Source organism: Phocoena sinus, chromosome 4 (genome assembly GCF_008692025.1).
Source record: "Phocoena sinus isolate mPhoSin1 chromosome 4, mPhoSin1.pri, whole genome shotgun sequence".
Taxonomy (NCBI): domain Eukaryota; kingdom Metazoa; phylum Chordata; class Mammalia; order Artiodactyla; family Phocoenidae; genus Phocoena; species Phocoena sinus.
The window spans coordinates 22251435-22271147 of NC_045766.1; the positions used below are offsets into that span (position 1 = coordinate 22251435).

At 37.1% G+C, this 19713-nt stretch overlaps 1 protein-coding gene across 1 annotated transcript in view; it reads left to right on the forward strand.

The window, feature by feature from the left end:
* Positions 1–19713, forward strand: part of RASA2 (RAS p21 protein activator 2) — a 119215-nt gene that overhangs the window by 12580 nt on the left and 86922 nt on the right. Inside the window, 2 exon segments of the mRNA XM_032629677.1 lie at positions 11539–11656; positions 15970–16073. Of these exon segments, the coding sequence (XP_032485568.1) occupies positions 11539–11656; positions 15970–16073 (222 nt within the window).

Genomic DNA, 19713 nt, shown 5'->3' on the forward strand with positions numbered 1-19713 from the left:
TTGCTATAGTGCCTGGCACGTTGTAACGTAAACAGTAGTGATAATCAGTAAAGTAAATATTCATAGTTTTCTTGATGAACAGCTATTTAATATAAATGTATATCTAGTTCTTGTAGTGTTTATGAGATTAAACTGGCCACAGTAGCAATATCTAAAAACGTTTGAAATCAGTGTTGCCACGTGCATTTTAAAACATTTCAGGTGTTACCTCTCAGGATCTTAAAGCTACGGGAGCCTAGAAGATTAACTAGTTAAGGCGTTGCAAACTCCAGTCTACAGAGACCAGGCATAGTGAAGTTAAAGCCAGGTGGGGATTGTTAGGATTTCGAAAGAGGCTGTCCCTCTACAGTTTCTACTCAGAACCACATTGCCAGGTCTCTGATTATTAAAGAGAAACCAGAAATATGGATTTATTTATTATTAACTCTCCCAGTTTCTAGATGTTGGCTACATTTTTCCTAATCTCTGGTTAGCTGAACCCCAAATTGTGCCCCCCCATTTGAAACATTTCAAACCCCTCATTTTAGAGATGTGCAGCCCGAGGTATAGCAAGGTCAGGTGTTTGTGCATCTATTTCCTCTAGTGGAAATGTATTATTTCTTTAATAAAAGTCTCATTAAAAAAAAGTGAGCTTCTCTGGTGTATCAAGTTGTTAAATTACAGATTATCTTTGGTCAGAACCTAATGGCTTGAGTGAAGGGAATTGTGTACAGATGCTAATTTTTAGGAATCTCTAGCCAAGGAAGGGCACTACTAGTTACTATTTACTGAGTGATTACTCTGTTCTAGGCATCGTGGTAAGTGCTTGACCTCAGCTAATGGTCACAGTAGTCCTTGAAGCATTATAATTACCTCTTTTTATGCAGGAGGTTGAGACTAGGGACATGCAGATCATTAAGTACAAAACTCACGTTGAAACTCATATGTGTCTCCAAAATGAATTTGTTTAACTTGCACCAGTACTGCATATGTTTTCAGAATTTTTTTTATTTATTTATTTATTTATTTTTTGCGGTACTCAGGCCTCTCACTGCTGTGGCCTCTCCCGCCGTGGAGCACAGGCTCAGGACACGCAGGCCCAGCGGCCATGGCTCACGGGCCCAACCGCTCCGCGGCATGTGGGATCCTCCCGGACCGGGGCACGAACCCGCGTCCCCTGCATCGGCAGGCGGACTCCCAACCACTGCGCCACCAGGGAAGTCCCTGTTTTCAGAATTTTGTGCAACTTTCATCTTACTGCAAAAATTAAAAATTATACGAAAATTTGAAAGACCTTATATGTTAACATTACATAGGATTGTCTTGGGACTCCCCTGGCGGTCCAGTGGTTAAGACTCGACACTTTCACTGCAGGGGGCACGGGTTTGAGTTCTGGTCGGGGAACTAAGATCCCGCATGCCTCGCAATGCAGCCAAAAAAAAAAGAACACATATAGGATTGTCTTTTTGTCTATAATTAGATGGCATAACAGCATTTTACTTTTATTCTAAGCTTGTCAACACTGAAACTGTTATATTTTTAAGCGTATGTTTGATTCATTCTCCTTCACTCCATTTTTTTGTTGTGTGTGTAAATGATAATGTTTGCATAGTTTTATATCTTGCCCCCCATCTAAAGGTCTAATCCTCTGTTTAGGTTGCTATTCCAGTTATTAGAACATCATATCCTGAGTCACTTAGGCCAAATTCTGTGGATTTTCTCTCTGTAGTACCTCTTCCATTTTTCTTTTCCTCGCCTCTTCCCTTTATTCCCTTAGTTTAGGCCCGGTAACTGTTAGTAATTTTCCTGAAGCATAGTTTTGATCACACAGAAACTTTTAGTGACCCTTGTTGCTTCCTGAATAAAGTTAAAACTCCTTAGCTTGGCATTCCAGGTTCTGTTTGATGCCACCTTTCCTTTATAGTCTCATCCTTTCTTATAACCCTTTCATCTCTCTTTACGCTTTAGCCAATTTGTACTATTCACTGCCTCCTTGAAGGTGCTCCTCCTGTTTCCACCTCCCGAACTTGTTCACGTTGTGCCTGCCTTACTCCTGGAATGTTATCCCTCCATTCCTAGTTTCTGTATTTAAAAAAATTACTTGGAAGAAGTTACCGTGAAGATTAAGTGAAATAATATATATGAAGTCCCTAAAAAAATCTATGTGTAATGTATTATTTATTTGATAAATGAATGTAGTGAACTATTATGATTTAGATTTCCTCCCACTCCAAATAATCTTTATCTTCGGATCATCTTGTCCAGGACCCTGGCCCTTTGCAGTTTCTCTTGGGAGTTAATCACGCTGGCGGGTCTGTATTGGCTTTTATTTCTGTGCTTAAGGTATCCTTTGAAATAGATTGGAGATTCTACAAGATCTCTTAGGATAGTTTCAGAAAGGCATAGCTGTCTGTTCCTCTCAACACTGCTGTGTCCAGAAAGACATAAATAGGAATGGAAAGACAAGGCTGTGGAATTTGATTTCTGTCATTCCACTGTGCCAGCTGTGTAACTGTGAATTTTTTTTTTTTAGTTTATAAAAGAGAACAGTAATGCTTATGTCACAAGGTTGTTGTACCAACCAAATGAGGTATTTGAGAAAATATTTAGCACTGTCTCGGAGCATGCAACTGCTTGATAAATATTTATCTTCTTTTCTTACTTATCCCAGTAGTGTTCCCCTCTCGGACACACAAAAACATGCATACAAACCTATAGATATAAATGCATGCACACAGTCCCCCCAAAACATACACATAAACACATATATGCATACTCACATCCATGCCCAGAAGCGTAACCCTGGAATCTCTACCCAATACCCTGATATTTGGGATTCTAGTCCTAGGTAAAATTTATATGGTAGGCTCTGGACCTGTGACCTTTGTACAGAATCATTGATCTTGTACACAGAGAGTTGACTGTCCTTCTATTTCTGTTAATCTAGGTTATTGGTTTTGATTCCCAATGGTGTTTATCTTCTTGGTTTAAATTGTTTACTTTTTGCCAATGACTAAAAGCTATTTTCTATAAAATAGTTACTAGTCTCCCCTCTTTCTTCAGGTATTTATGCAGAGGTTACCTTCTAGGTGGAGCCTTCCTTGGCTCCCCTCCCTCTGCCATTTCCTGTGGTGCCCATTCCTGCTTAATACTAACATACCATTTTAATTTATTTATCTTATTTATTATCTGTCCATCTGTGTTAGTTCAATGAGGACACAGTTTTCTCTGTTCTTCTCATTAATGTATCCCCGGCATCTGAGTAGGCACTCAGTAAATGTTTGAATGTGTGCATTTCAGGACTGGTTTGTTTGCTCTCAATATGATATCTCTGTATTAACACTATTAAAATTCTGAAATTTAGTGCTTTTGGTAACTGTACACAGGAGATATTTTCTTTTTAAAACTTTGGAACAGTTGACATGGATAAACTTATATCAAACTTATAAAAAGAAGTTTATATGCAATTTTATAATTCGTGATGTGATATTAGAACCCCTTTTTTTGCCCATGCTAAAGTTATAAACATACACATACTTATACTTATTCAGTAGATATTTCATTAACTATTATAAGCTAAGCATGATGCTAAGCACTGGTCCTGTCCCTTAAGTTTATATTCAGCGAAGAGACATGTAGCAGTCTCCTTTGTTGGTTCCTTCTTAACTCTACTAATGCAAAATGATGATGGAGAGCTCTGAGGCTCAGTCTTCAAATCTCTTTTCTTTTCTCCACATTTACCTTCCTTGTGATCCTGTATAGTCTTAAGGTTTGAGATATATTATGTACTTGCTAATGATTCTCAAATTTTATCTCTAGCCAGCACTTCTTTGCCCACTTGCATTTGCACTTGGATATCTAATAGGCATCTCAGACTTAACATACTCAGTACGAACTCTTGCTCCCTCTTTCCCAACAAGAGACTCTTTCCTCTGGAAGTGGCATCTCTGTTCATCCAGCTGCTCTGGCTGAAACCCTTTAAGAAGCGATCCTTGACCCCTTTTCCTCTCACATCCACATGCAAACTATCAAAAATCCTGTTGGCTCTATCTTCAAAATATATGCCCAGCTGACCACTTCTTTCCATGCCAGGACTGCCCCCCTAGTCTCAGTTATCTCTAATCAAAATGATTACAATAGCCTCCTATCTAGTTTCCTGCTTCCACCCTTTTCCTTCTGCAGTGATTCTTTAGAACAAAAGTTAGATCATGCCATTCTTCTGCCCATAATCCTTCAATAGCTTCCCATCTCATTCAGAAAAGCCTAAGACTTTCCATTGGCCTGCAAGACCCTGTTTAACCTGTTTCCTCCCCCAATCCTACCTCATCTCTTACTGTTTCCTCACTCTTCCTACTTTGCTTACTGTTTTACAGCCATACTGGCCTCCTTGCTGTTCCTTCAGTGTGCCAAACTGTCCTGTCTCAGAGCCTTTGCATATTTTAGTTTCTGCTAATCCATCTCTTTCCCCAGGTATCTGCGTGACTCACTCCCTCATTGACCTCCTTCAAGTATCTCCTCAGATATCTTCACAGAAAGGCCTTCCTTGATTCCCTGTATAAAATAACATTGCTCTCCTCCCTTTCTACCCTCTGGGCCTGGCACTCCCTCACTGTCTTACCTTACTTTATTTTCTTCCATGGCAATGAATATTATATACTTACTTGTTTAAGAGTTTATGATGCTTGTCCCCACTGTCTCAATTGTATAAAAGTTCCACGTGGGCAGAGACCTAGTTTTGTTCATTGTTATATTCACAGCATTTAGAAAGGTGTCTGGCATGCCGTAGGCACTTAATAAATATTTGTTGAATGAAATACAAGTGCAATCCAATACAATCCTTCGAGTAAAAGTGCATATAAGATGTAGTAGGGCATAGAGGAAAGGGTGACATGCCTACCTGGGAGTTGAGGGAAGACTTTACAAAGATGGTCTTAAGCAGAGCTTTCAGGAGAAAAAAAATCAGGTGAGAGCATCCCAGGCAACGAGGATAGTGTTGAGAAGGTACAGGGGGCATGAGAGAGCGCAGTGTTTTCAAAGGACTAAAAGTACAGTACTGCTAGAGCATAATTTGTGGGGATAAAGATTAAGTAGTAGATGGTGCCAGGTTATGAAGGGTTTTTATGCCAGATGAAGGAATTTTAGGTTTTATCCTGCAAGGTGGGCAGTGGTAGATATGGAGGAGCCATTGAAGATTTTTGAGCAAGGAGTGATATATATGTTTACGTATTAAAAAGGTAACAGGCAACAGTGTGAAGGAAGGGGATCAAAGCTAAATACAGCATTTTGTTATATACTCTGTATATGAAGTTGCAAGATATGTATGATGCAGAGAAACAATTACTGTCACGTGAATGGGCAGGCGGCTGTTTCATTTTATGGTTGACAAAACCAGTGATGTGTAGTGTGAAGGTGTTCTTGGCCTACTTGCAGTACATCTGTGAGGGAGAAGAAATGCCCGGTAGAGGATTGGTTCATCTCTAAAAATCCATACTTTAGGAGAGGAGATTTTTTTTTAAAATTTGGTTAACAATTATGTTGTAAGTCATGTAGAACTGAAAAGTTCTTAAAGAGTACCAGTTATGAGTTCAACAAGAAATGGTGTTGTTATAGAGTAAAAGATGTTGTGCTTGAAGGCCAGCCTCCTTTCTTCATAGAGGAACGGTTGTTTTGTCAATAATATGCCTCCTGCTCTTGATTCATTGTTGAAGGAAATAGCAACAGTTGTAAATGTAGTTAGAGCTATACTATTTGCTGTAGGGCCAATAATACATGTGTCTTTGTAGAAGTATCTACCTTTGCATATTGAAGTACCCTGGCATGCACAGAATTTTAAAAATCAAGAATAAGCTAAAAACATTTTCTACTTTCATTCAAATGCAAGTAAAAACTGTTTGCATTATTTCAGCTGTCTTGCTCAAGTGTCATATCTTAGCAATATATTGAATGTCTTGAACACATTTTAATCTTTTTACTTTAGAGTCAAAATAGGATGTGTAAATTTAAGGGTAAGATGGAGGTACTCAAATGGTGCACATGGTTTGGATGTTGAGAATTTGGCATTCCCAGATTCATGGAAACATGATATTGTATTATTGAGCATGTTTTCAAAACCACATCCAAATGCTGCAGTAGGAAATGAAGAAATGTTTTCCAAAGGCAGATACAACCATGCAGAGAGTTAGGATGCATTTGTCTCCATTTCCCAAGTTGAAGCATTCACCTTTTGAGTGTGCTCTGCTATTCAACTCAATTGTCTAATGGAACAGTAAAAGTGGTTGTCAATGAGATACTGCTTTATAATTTCTGAGTCCCTATTTGATCCAGATAGCCACATCTAGTTGAAAGACTTACCAAACTCTGATGACCAGTAATGTGAGATGGGACTTTCAAATTTGTTAGAAAAGGTGGAAACGATAAGAAAAGAAGCTAGTCAGGATTAGGTTACAGAATCAACTCTAGCTAGTGTAAGCAGAAAGAGATTTAATAAAAGATTTTTTTTTAAATAAAAGATTGTAAGTGGCTTACAGAATTGTTAGAAAGACTGAAGAAATAGACTCTAGTCCAACTTTCAAGAATGACATTCAAAAGCCACATTGCATCTGGGCCACGAAGCGATTTACTACCTCTTTTTGGATCAGAAAGGTGCCTGCAAAATTAGGAAGTTGTACCTTTTAGCTGTAGAACCTTGCCACCTCTACCATGATCAGGAATCTTCCACTATTAGGAAGCAGCCAACGACAAGCAACCATCTTCATCGGTAAACTGTTGTCACTGCTGCTAGCTCTAGAAGTAGGTTTTATTATTACTTTTTGGCCACACCGTGCAGCTTGTGGGATCTTAGTTCCCCGACAGGGATCGAACCTGTGCCCCCTGCACTGCAAGCATGGAGTCCTAACCACTGGACTGCCAGGGAATTCCCCTGCTGCTGCTGGCCCTAGAGCTAAGGCACACTGGCCACAACCTCTGTGACAGAATGGATGCCTTGTACCCTTCTTCTTTTTTTTTTTTTTTTTTCCTTCTTCTTGATATCTATGAAACCTGTTAATGGATACAAGGACTGCAGCCAGAGCTACTGTGGGAAACTTGGACATCTCCATGACAGTACTTGCTAGTAGAAGCAACATAAATGCAACCTCCCTTCTCTTTTGTCCTCCAAATTTCCAGCGAGTGCATCTAATTAACGGAATTTAAATCACATCCACAACCCTAACTACAAAATAGGCTGGGAAATGTAGTTTTTAGCTTTCTAGTCTCTGCAGTACAGGAAATCATATGCCAAAGGACATTGTAACAGATGATGAACACTGACCCACCATATCTGCCACAGATATAGACCCTGATTCTCCTGAAGGCTAGCCATCGTCAAATGCGCTATAGATAAATTGAGAAAGATGGCACATAATACCATCAAATAATGTTGAGAAGCTTACAAGTATTTGTATTTTAGTATGTTTTTAAAATTGTTTTATAATGACATATTAAAAAAAAATGCCTGAAATTGGTTCTCCACCTATATGATGAATTTAGTGGTCTGTGGATGCCCAGAGTTACCTGACATTTAAAGTGTAGTGGATGAAAAGCCTGAAAGAGGGAGTTCAAAAAAAAAAATTAGAATGGGTTACCTAAGCTGAGGAAAGGTCAGTGTTATCAAACACTGAAGTGTGATTAAATAAGGTGGGACCAGAAGAACAGTCGCTTGATTTGGTAGCACTTAATATTATTAGTGTCCTTGAAAGTTCTAGTAAAGAAATAGGGTCAGAAGCCAAATTGTAGGTTTAGGCTGTGAGTAGGAGGGGAAGGATTGAAGCAGAGATTATAGAATAAGTTATCTGGAAGCTTGCCTTTTAAGGAGCAGTAGTTTATTGTTTGTTTGGTTTTTGTCCAATGCACTTGCTTATTTATATACAATAATCAACTAGAACTGGTGAGGCCCTATGAAAATATCACCCACAGGACAGGTATAATCTTCTAAAGTTCCTCACTTCTTTGTGTAGCTTAATATAAAGTGTGTGCTATTAAATTAATCTTTCTGCTTAGAGATATATTGAGTACAACGTTATTTTTGTTAATTCTCCAACCATTAGTTACTTTTGATTTTTTAGAATAAAGTGACAGTTAATTACTTTGATTTATGTTTTTTATAAAGTGCCAGTTAATTACCACTGTATTTTGGAATCACAGTTTAAAGTCTTGATAGCTGACTTAATCAACATATAGTAGCATGATTGATTGGTGATCTGGCATTGATTAGATGAATTTACTTTTCAGTGTAGTTTATTTTGAACATTAGTGACAGATATTCAAAGATTATGACAACTGCTTTCCTAGGAAGTGATGTCGAGTCCATTTTATATATTACGTAGAACTTGAATTTTAATTATTCTGAGTAAATATCTGATAAGTTATTGGATTCTGCAAAATAACCCCCACTGTCTCCCTCTTAGAAAGGTGGGTGGTGGAATATGTGTACATTTATATAGTGTAGTTTTCTCAGATTGCACTAGTGTGAATGAGACAGCAACATGTTCAAGGGCAGTGATTTAGTATTTAAGATTCCCTCATTAGATATGGAGCATGTTTATTATGATTTAATTCCAAATTTGTTTATATTCCAGGCCCTATATGGTGACCTAGGTGGATTGTTAGTTAAAAAAAAACCAAAACAACACAAGCCCTCTGGATTACACAGAGGGGAGACGGCAAAGAAGGAGAGACTTAAAGGAGAAGGTTGAAAGTAATGAAAACAGAATTGCTGGGCAGTGTCCTGGAGTGAGAGGGAGGGCATGGGGTAGAGAGAGCACAGGTAGATGGATGAGCTGTAGATAATAGGTAGGGACATTGTAGTCTTTTGAGGAAGAGAAGATGGATGGATACAAATTCAAATATATATTATTTTTCCTGTTAGGAAATGTGAATTTGTAAAGGCCAACCCATATTAGGCAAGTTGGGGGTCATTTAAAAGATTAGATTCCTTTATTTTGACTTGAGATGCTTATTCTATGATGTGGTAACTTGATTTCTTTCCCCTAATCTCTCAGTGACAAACTTAATAACAGTGAGTATCTAACTGGTGCCTTTCCATTGATTTTTCTAATTTTATTTTATTCTACTTCTAGTTTTTGAGAATTCTGTTTTATTCGGTGGACTTACTCAGGACCTAAGCCTGAGAGACAGCCTCTCAGATTGCTCTGAGGGACGGTTCCCTGATTTTTCTAATTTTAATTAAAAAAAAATCATTTGTTTATTGAGTTTTTCATAGGTGCTTCTTAAGTTTCTGCTAGACTTCTTTAAAAGATATTGTTTTAAATGGTCTTTAGTTTTATTTATTATTTTTTAAATATTTATTTATTTGGCTGTGCCGAGTCTTAGTTGTGGCATGTGGGTTCTATAGTTGCAGCATGCGGGATCTTTAGTTGCGACATGCGGGATCTAACCCGGGCCCCCTGCATTGGGAGCACGGAGTCTTAACCACTGGGCCACCAGGGAAGTCCCTGGCCTTTAGTTGTAAAGTTGGTAAGCAGAAAGAGACTTGAGTTTATCTAGCCCAGGCTTTCGTTAGGAAAACTGTTCTTCAGAGATTTGTCTGAAGTCATTTGTCTACTTAGTAGCAGAGGTAATACAGGAACATTGGTTTCATGATTCTCATGGAAATGCTCTTTCCCTTATGCCAACTACATTGCTTTCCTAATTTAGTACACTGGTGTCTGATTTCAGCACCCACAGTTTTGTATGTCCTTTTAGCCAATGAGCATGTCACAAGAACTTCGAAACTAGACTTACTTGATTCTTTAATATTCATTCGGCAAATATTTCTCAGTATTTAATAGTCACTATTTTAGATCTTGGGGCTCAGTAAGTTCTCATGCATTGAAGGAGGAAACCAAGAACTCCCAAAGAATGAGGGAACCAGAAATAAACATTTAGGTAAAAATTAAGAGTTCCAGATAGTTGTAAAGGCTCTGAAGAAAACAGAGACATGGAATATGGTAGCAGGATTATTTACTTTAGATAAATAGTCAGGAAAGGTTTCTGAGGAAGTGACATTTGAGCTGAGACTTGAATGATAGGAAAAGGCAGCCATATGAAGATGTAGGGTTAGAGCATTTCAGGCAGATGCCCTAAGCTTGAACAAGCTTGACATGGTTGATGAATGGAAAGAAGGTGAACACTGCGGAGAGTGGGAGGAGAAGAGGTCAGAGAGGAGAGGACAGTTCAGTAGGGCTGTGTAGACCATGAAAATGGGCATTTAAAAATGGAATTGTATTCTAACTGAAATGGAATGGCATTGGAGTAGGGGGGTAATTGACTTGAAAAGTATGTTTAAAAGATCATACTCCTTGATGGAGAGTGGATTGTAGGGTGATACTAATGAAGGCAAGGAGAAGTGGTTGCATTTGGGATTTATTTTGGAGTTCTGCTGGATTTACTGATGGACTGGACGTGGGGGTGGGAGGTTTGGGGAGCATGGTGAGAAAACGAGAGGAAGATGGTGGTAGACTGGGGGGAGAGTGGGTTTTAGGGGAGGAAATCAGATGGTTTTTCTGGGACTTGTTAAATTTGAGAAGCCTACTGGATATCCAGGGAGGCAGTTGAGTATTCATATCTAATGTTGAGGAGGAGAAATCAGGCCTGGAAACACTGGGAGGCAGTGTATCTGGGAGTCATCAGCATGAACACCATATACTGAAGGAATTTGCATAGGGAAAGAAGAGAAGGTGGTCCAGAACTGAGCCCTGAAGCATTGCAACATTTAGAGACGTGAGGAGGGAAAGAAGTCAGCAGAGGTCCATGAGGCAGGAGGAAAGCCAAAACTACTGTGTTGTGGAAGCCAAGAAGAGAATGAGTTTTAAGGAGGGATGTTAGCATTCACTTATATTAAATAAATAGTGCTGTCAGATCAGGTATGATGAGGACAGAGAAATGCCATTGGGTTTGGCAATATGGAAGGCATCGGTGACCCTAGATAGAGCAGTTTCACTGTTGTCATGGGGTTAAAAGCTGATTGGAGAGGGTCAAAGAATGATTGGAAGGTGAGGAATTAGAGACAATGGCTAGAGATGATTGTTTTTGAGAAGTTTTGCTGTGAAAGGGAGTCTAGAAATGGAATGATATCATGAGGGAAGAGACGGAGTCAAGGGAGTTTTTTTTTTTTTCTTTTTGTGCTTTTTTAAAAATTGGGAAATATCAGAGTTTGTTTATGAGTTTACAGGAATGATCCAGTAGAGAGGAAAATTAATGATACAGGAAAGGGGGATTAATTGTGGAGATGTCTTTAGGGTGGTGCTGGTGGGATGGGATGAGGACATAAGTGGGGACATTGCTCTTTTCTAGGATCAGGGATACGGTGGTATAACATGGCCTCACATGCCCCTTTACACACAGCTCCTCCCTTCTGTCTCACCACATTCCTTTAGATCAAGTTGATTATCTTTCTTAATTACTAATTTTTTCTTCTGTGCTATATCTTATATGTTCTTTTGGATTTAATGTGTCCCATATAAGACTTAGCATGAGGCAGCTGGTGATCTTTAACACCAGTTTTAATTTTTGTGCCAACAGGTGAAGCGAAAAATTTATTGCCATATCTTGGACCCAACAAAATGAGAGATTGTTTCTGCACCATAAATTTGGACCAGGAAGAAGTTTATCGTACCCAAGTTGTTGAAAAATCTTTAAGGTTTGTAAAAGATTGGTAAATTATCATTCATATGATATATATTGAATAAAAATTTTTCACATTTTCCTGACTGTAATCATCAAGAAGACTTTCTTCATCTGAAACTTTTATTTTCCTTATAGATTCTGAGTTCATTTTTAGAGTTACAGAATCTCAGAGTTTGAAGGAACCTTAATGTTCCTTGAGCTGGACTAAATGCCTTACGCTTAGTTCCTCCCGACAATTATTTTTGACAAGTAGTCATATGGCATTTGCTTAATAATGTTCCAGTGACCAAGGAGTTCACTGCCTCCTAAAAGCAGCCTGTTAGGTCTTAGAACTATTCTGACTCTTGAAAAGCTCTTACACTTAATTGATTAATGTCTGGCAAAAGGAGAACCTCCCATATGCCAAGAACTTGCTGGGTGCTATTTATTCATACATCCACAAGAACAAGATAGCCACAGTGCTTGCTTTCATGTGGCTTTTTGTTGCCTCAAAATATATCTTCCTCTTAATTGTTCCTAATTGTGTCCCTTGGATTTCTGGAGAACAAGTTTAATCCATCATTCACGTGACACTCTTTCAAGTTTTTGAAAACAACTACCAATATACCTCAGTTTTTTCTCTAGGCTAAATTTTGCCCACTCATTTGAACTTTTCTCAAAGTACATCATTATTTTATTTCTCTTGAGAATAAATTGCCCCTTAACGTTTATAAAAGTCACTTAACTAAGTAGGGCATTGTAAGGGAATGAACTCTTACGTAGATTTGTCATTTTTTGGAAATGTAATAGCACTGCGAGAGTATCATAGTAAATTATAATTCATAAAATTGAGATGTGCCACCTCTTCCCTGTAACAGTGTTTGTGGATATAATTCTAGTGCAGAGCTGTACTGGAAGGCTGCAGTCTTGTTCAGAGACAAGACTTAAAATAAGGGAATGAAGAGTTGTTGGAATGAACGTATGGTGGATGAAATATTTAGTAATCCAAGGGGAGTTGAAGTAGTATACTTCACATCTTTAAATCGTAAATCACCTATCCCTGTTGTATTAGAATTTGTTTTTATTTATATAAATGATGAAACTGAGTCACCAAAAGCCTGAATAATTTGTGCATGTAATAAAGGAAGTTAGAGGCAAAACTGGGATAGGGACCTGAAACTATTTAAATCTCAATTTGTTATTTAATGTATGTTGATTCCGTATCAAACAAAAATCAGTTATATACAAAACTAGTGATTTTCAATAAATTGAATATTTGTGGTAGTTTCTAGTACGTAATATAGCTTTGTAAATGAATAACTAAAATAAGCTTACTATTTTTCCAGAACTCTTGCCTGCCTTTCCAGATATTTGTGTGGGGAAAATGATAAAACCAAGTATTTTTATCCATCTTAAATTATTATGCTAGATGCATAGCAACTTGGAAGATATTTTAAGGCTAGCAGTGGTTACCTTAGGTCATTTCAGTATAATTAAACTACATGTTTCTTGGATTCTAGGTGCCTCCTAGCGTTCTTCCTTGTGGAATAGGGTGAAAGAATTTGTAGTATAAACCCTTGCTCACCTTGCTTTCATTTCAGTGTTTTCTACCCTAGTGAATGTTGTGATAAGCTGTTAAGTCAGAAGTCAGTAGATATCATTTAGATCTTTTATGGGTTCTGAATATTATAGTTTTTATAGGTAGTCTGGATATAGAATTTTTCATGGTAGGTAGGTAGGAGTCACATATGGAATCCATAGCTCCTAAATCTCTACCTCAAATCCTTTTAAGAAGTAGGTGGTCTATAAACAAATTGAGTAGCAACACTTCTTGTACCTAGTGCTTCTCTTCCCCACACCAGGAATCTCCTTAGGAGTGATATGCAGGATTATAGGTCAGTGATAACAGTAGAGTATTGCTTTATAAAAACTGTATGTCTAGTTATTGCTTCTAACCAACGTTGTTGAAAACTTTTTTTCAAATGGATTAATTAATTAATTTATAAAATAAAGATGTGGGCGCCCAGATGTGGGGATTAGATTGTTGAGATTGTGATGATACAGTGATATAGATGACTTAGTGAATAATTCTCATCTTGTTCTTATTTGGCTTTAGAATGTGTTTTAAAAATAATATTTGAGTGTGGATGTGTAATATATAAAGGAAATTCTCAATTGTATATAAAATGATGCAAAGGAGAGAAATACCTAAACCTGTCTTTGCCTAATAGTTGTTTTTGTGTTGATTGCTATATTGAGACTAATTAGAAAGACTATTTTGACAGACCACCTTTTAAGTTTATTTTGGTTACGTTTGAAGTGAAAAATATATTGACAAAAGTTGCCCGGGTATTAAAACAACTAAAAAGCTAAGTCAACTGTTTTCTGGACAGAGTCAGAAATGACTTCTTTAAGAGTCATTTACTTTGCATTTTAGCTTCTCTTTAAGTTGTGACATCCTGAAGAGATTGCATTTTATGGTGACATTTTTAAAGTACCTTTTGTTCTTTAAACATTCTCAGGAAAGAGGTACTCTTGACAAAAGATGTTAACTAGAATTTCAGAAATTCATGTCTTCATAGGAGAATTTAAATATCAAAAGAGCATTCTTAAAATGAACTTAGAAAAATAAGCTGTTTCGTAGGAGAAACTCTTAGCAACTTGGGGGTAGACAAAGATTTCTTTACTTAGGATGCCAAAAGCACCAATCATAAAAGAGGAAAACTGATAAACTGGATTTTATCAAAATCAGAGCCTTCTGCTCTTTGACACTGTCAAGAAAATGAAATGGCAAGCCACACCTAGGAGAAAATATTCTGACAAAGGACTTGCATCCAGAATTTATTAAAGCAAGCAAACAAACAGACCAAAAACCCAGTAAGAAGACAGACAAACCTTTTAAAATATGTGGAGGAAACTCAAACAAATCGTTCCTAAAATAAGATATACAAATGGGCAACAAGCACAGGAGAAGATATTCAGCATCGTTAGTCATCAGGGAAATGCAGTTTAAAACCCCTTCTGTCACTACACATTCTTGAACATAATGTGTCACGATAGATATCAGATCACTGGTTCCCGTGACAGTATGGAGTGAGTCATTGCACAGGGGAACTTTGTTCTTTATCTTGATAGGGGTAGAGATTACACGGGTATATACATTTATCATGTCACATTCACTAGAACAGCTATTTTTTTCCAAAATAACTTTTTATTGAAGTATAGTTGATTTATAATGTTGTAGAGTAGCTAATTTTAAAAAGGCTTTCAGTAGCAAAAGTTAACAATGACGTGGAGCCGCTGGAGCTCTTATCCCTTGCTCGTAGGCGTGCAGGATAGCACAGCCGCACTGGAGACAGTTTGACAGCTTCCCATAAATTAAAAGTTCACCTACCTTTTAACTCAGCAATTCTATTTTTAGTTACCTGTCCAAAAGAACTGAACACATAAAAGAGCTTTGTATAAAAATATTCATAGCTGCCTTATTTTTAATAGCCCAAACTGGAAACAACTCAAATGCCATCACTAGGAGCATGGATTGTGGAATATTCATAAATGGAATATTACCCAGCACTTAAAACAAATGAACTAATGATGTACACAGCAAGATGGAACAGATATCATAGACATTAAGCTGAGTGAAAGAAGCTGGACACAAGTGTACATACTATTTGATTCCATTTATATGAAATCCTACACCAGATCTTTAGTGCTAGAAATCAGATCACTGGTTGCCTGTGACAGGTATGATGGAGTAACTGCAGAGAAACAAGAGGGAACTTCGTGGGGAGTTGCAATGTTACTATATCTTGATTGGGATGGACACTCTACAGGTTTATAAATTAATCAAGTCATTAACCTCTGTACTTTAAATTAGATTTTATTTTATGTAGTTTATACCTCAGTAAAGTTGATTAAAAATAACCTATTTTAATTTTTTAAAGTATGTTTTAAAATAACATTTTACGTAGCATTATTCATTTTAGGTGTTATGTATTACTGTGACTTACATATTTTTGAGATGATGATGGTATGAATGACACTGTCCTCAGCTCTCATTTGCGTCCACTTTAGGTGAGCATGACCCCAGGCAGTTACTGGATCTTCTGTCCACAGGACTCCAGAAAATCTGTTTGTTCAGAGCCCAGCCTGGCAATCGAGGTCCTTTCAGAGTTCAGCTTGGTTTGTACAGGGTTTAGCTGAAACTTAGCATAGAGAATTATTTTGGAACCCTTGAAGCTTTTCTTTATGGTGTTTAATCTGCAATTTTAATTTATTTTATTGAAAATATTATAGGAGGACACTGTTGAATTTAAATTTAATGAGCTTTCCCCCTTTTCTCTTTAGCCCGTTTTTCAGTGAAGAATTTTACTTTGAGATTCCAAGAACTTTCCAGTATTTGTCTTTCTATGTTTATGATAAGAATGTTTTACAAAGAGACCTTCGTATAGGTATGTACTATTCATAATTGTCTTTTAATCACAACATTCATGTTTATATTCATTCTTTCTCTAAGTATAAAGTGTTGAAAACAACAGAATAATATATTCTCAACTTTCTAATCCTTTCCTGTAGACTTCATGTTCATTTGTGGATCTGATTTTTAATTTGAATGCTCAGCTTGGGTGACACTTCCTCAGGGAAGTGACATAACCAATCTCCCACTAGCCATGGTACCATATGTTTCCATAGTACCTGGTGGGTCCCTTTCTGTAGTATTCATTATAGTTGTTCATCAGTTTGTTTGTTTTTCAGGTGTATCAGAGTCTATTTGTCTACTTCTTTTATGTTATTAGTAAAGCTTGATCCTGGGTAGAACTCTGATTTATATGAATCTGATTTGACAAATCAGTTTGTTGTTTAATGTCTAGGTGCTCTAGTTGAATATATATGATATTTATGAAGGCAGAGACTGTCACTGCCCGAGTGCCTTATATTTAGTAAATGCTCTGTAAATATTGTTGAATGGTTCAAAGAATGTTTTTTACAAAGATCACAGTATTTGATCCCCACCAAAGACCATCTGTTTTTGAAGTTTTTCTAATAGAAGTAATAATTCGGTTTAATCTAGTCATATTCTTCTCTCTGGCTATATTGGTGACCTGTAACTGTTTCTTAAGTAATTGTCTGAGGTATGATCTGTAGGCATCGACTAGGACAAAACTAACTGGCCACATATTGTCACGTTCATGGTCTTTGCACTACTATCTTTGAATAACAGGTAGAGGTGTGTAATTTACATGCGTTACTCTCCCTTTTTAGTGTCCTGAATTTCATCATCTCCATCTCTCCTTTCCCATTTGAAACATGCTCATGTCCTACAGTTCAAATGATTACGCTTTATTTGGCTTTGACCTCTTAACTACCGTCTAAATTGTTTCTGCTTTTGCTATTGAATTCCTTAACAAATGGTCTATATCCTTCTGCTTCCTACTTCTTTCTTTTTAAATCGCTGTAATCTGACTGCATTTTTCTGACAAACTTGTTTTTGAAGTTTGCCAAAAATCATTTTAGAGCAGATAAAATAACCTTTTAAAAACAATAATACTTTCTCTTAATTGTAAAATTATTACATGTTCTAAGGGATTGGTAATGACTGCATAAGAACAGTTATAGTTAATAATTTGTGTATTTCTTCCCATTCTTTATTTCACACATTTATATTATTACATTGTACTATTTATTCAAGTTTTTTTCCTTTTTCATTTAATATCATCTAATGATCCTTTTCCCATGTCATTAAATATTTTTCACAAGTAATTTTTAAAATATCCTTTCTATAGGAATGTATTATCTTAACTACTCTTTTCGTGGTAGAGATTTATGTTTCCAAATTTTTGTTACTCTAAATGGTGTTGCTATGAACATCCTTCTGCATAAATTTTTGCATGTCTTTTTTTCTAGGATAAATTCCTAGAGGTGAAAATACTGAGCCAAAGCGTTTGAATATTTTTAAGGTTTTTTTCTATATATATTTTTCCATTGGCTCCCGGAAATATTGTACTAATTTACATTCCCCCAAACATGACATGGGCATAATCATTTCACCATACCCTGGTCATTCTTGGATAGTATCATTGAAAAAATTTTTTTTCCAGTTTGATAGGTAAAAGAAATATTTCATTTTAACTTGTATTTTCTGATTATTAGTGAACTTGAGGAATTTTTTCATGTGTTTATTGGTCTTTTACATTTTTCTTCTATGAATTAGTTGTTAATTCTTTTGCTTATTTTTCTTTTGGATGGAATTTTATCTTTTATTTATTCTTATGCATCCATATTTGATAAATATGTTAACTTCTGTCAGCTATATACATAACAAATACTTTGTCACAAAAAGCATTTTCATAGTTTTCAATCCTCGTCTGCCTCTGTGTCACATTAGACTCTTTGGATTGCTTATTCAACTTGTTGAAAGCCAAGGAAAAGGCAATTTAATGACATTGTATTTTCCTAGTTGTCTTCCTTCTGACTTCTTTACTTATATGTAGACTTTTCTCTATGTAGCAAACCCTTAATTATGGATCACCCCTGAGGCTCCATCCTTAATTCAATTAAACAAACATTTACAAACACTTGTCTATGTGGCATACAAAAGATGGGGATATTAAGGTGAATAAGATTCAAGTTGCTCCCAGGTTTTCAGGCTGATTTATACTGTAATCTTAATATATTTAATAGGGTCTGTGCTGGAGGTAGGAACAAAGTACTTGGGAGCACAGAGTAAAGAAGAGTTAATTATGTTTGGTGGAGGATTAACAGAGACTACCTAGGTAGGAAAAGGAAGAAGTTTCAAGATAATAGGGATTAGCAGAAGCAGAGAAGAAAAAGTGGATCATGTTTGTGGTGTATCTGCTGGAAAATGTAAATCACTTAGGCCAAGGGTGGTAGAAGATGAATCTGGGAATGTGAATTGGACCAAGTTGTGGTGGACCCTCAAAGCTGTGTTAAGGAATTTGGACTTTATCCTGTGGACAGTAGTGTTGAGCCTTTTAAGAATGAGGAACCTTTTAAAAATCATATATAACTGCATATATGAATATAGTTTTGTAGTTTAACAACTTCCTGTGGTGTAAACAATAACTTTCAAACTACAAACTCAGAGTCTATAGGTTACGTATTTAAAGTGTGTATACATATATATAACTATATATACACATATTTTTAAAGTATATGAACATCTACTTTAAACATGTCATCTGTAGCAGCGGTCCCCAATCTTTTTGGCACCAGGGACCAGTTTCATGGAAGACAGTTTTTCCGTGGACCTGGGGAGGGGATGGTTTCGGGATGATTCAAGCGCATTACATCTATTGTGCACTTTATTTCTATTATTATTACGTTGTAATATGTAATGAAATAATTATACAACTCACCATAATGCAGAATCAGTGGGAGCCCTGAGCTTGTTTTCACTTGCCACTCACCGACAGGGTTTCGATATGAGTCTGCAAGCAGTTGATTTATTATGGTCTCTGTGCAGTCAAACCTCTCTCTAATGATAGTCTGTATTTGCAGCCGCTCCCCAGCGCTAGCATCACCGCCTCAGCTCCACCTCAGATCATCAGGCATTAGATTCTCATAAGGAGCGTGCAACCTACATCTGTCGCTTGTGTAGTTCACAGTAGGGTTCGTGCTCCTATGAGAATCTAATGCCACTAATCTGACAGGAGGTGGAGCTCAGGCAGTAATGTAAGCGATGGGGAGCGGCTGTAAATACAGATGAAGCTTTGCTCGCTTGCCTGCCACTTACCTCCTGCTGTGCGGCCCGGTTCCTAACAGTATGGGTCCGTGGCCTGGGGGTTGGGGACCCCTGATCTATAGTTTATGCTTTAGAACGGAGAGAGGTTAAAGGCAGGGAGGCCATCAAGGAGGCTATTATCAAATGAGATGAGTAGGGTAGTGGCAGTGGAAATGCAAATGAGGGAATGTACTTCACAGGAGTAGCTTTAAATAGGATTTAGGTACTAAGAAGATAAAGAGGATATAAGAAGGGAAAAAGTTAAAAATGGTCTTGTTTCTATGGTTGTCATTAACTGAGATACGGAGCATTCAGGATGGGAAAGGGAGATGATGACTTTGATTTCAAAC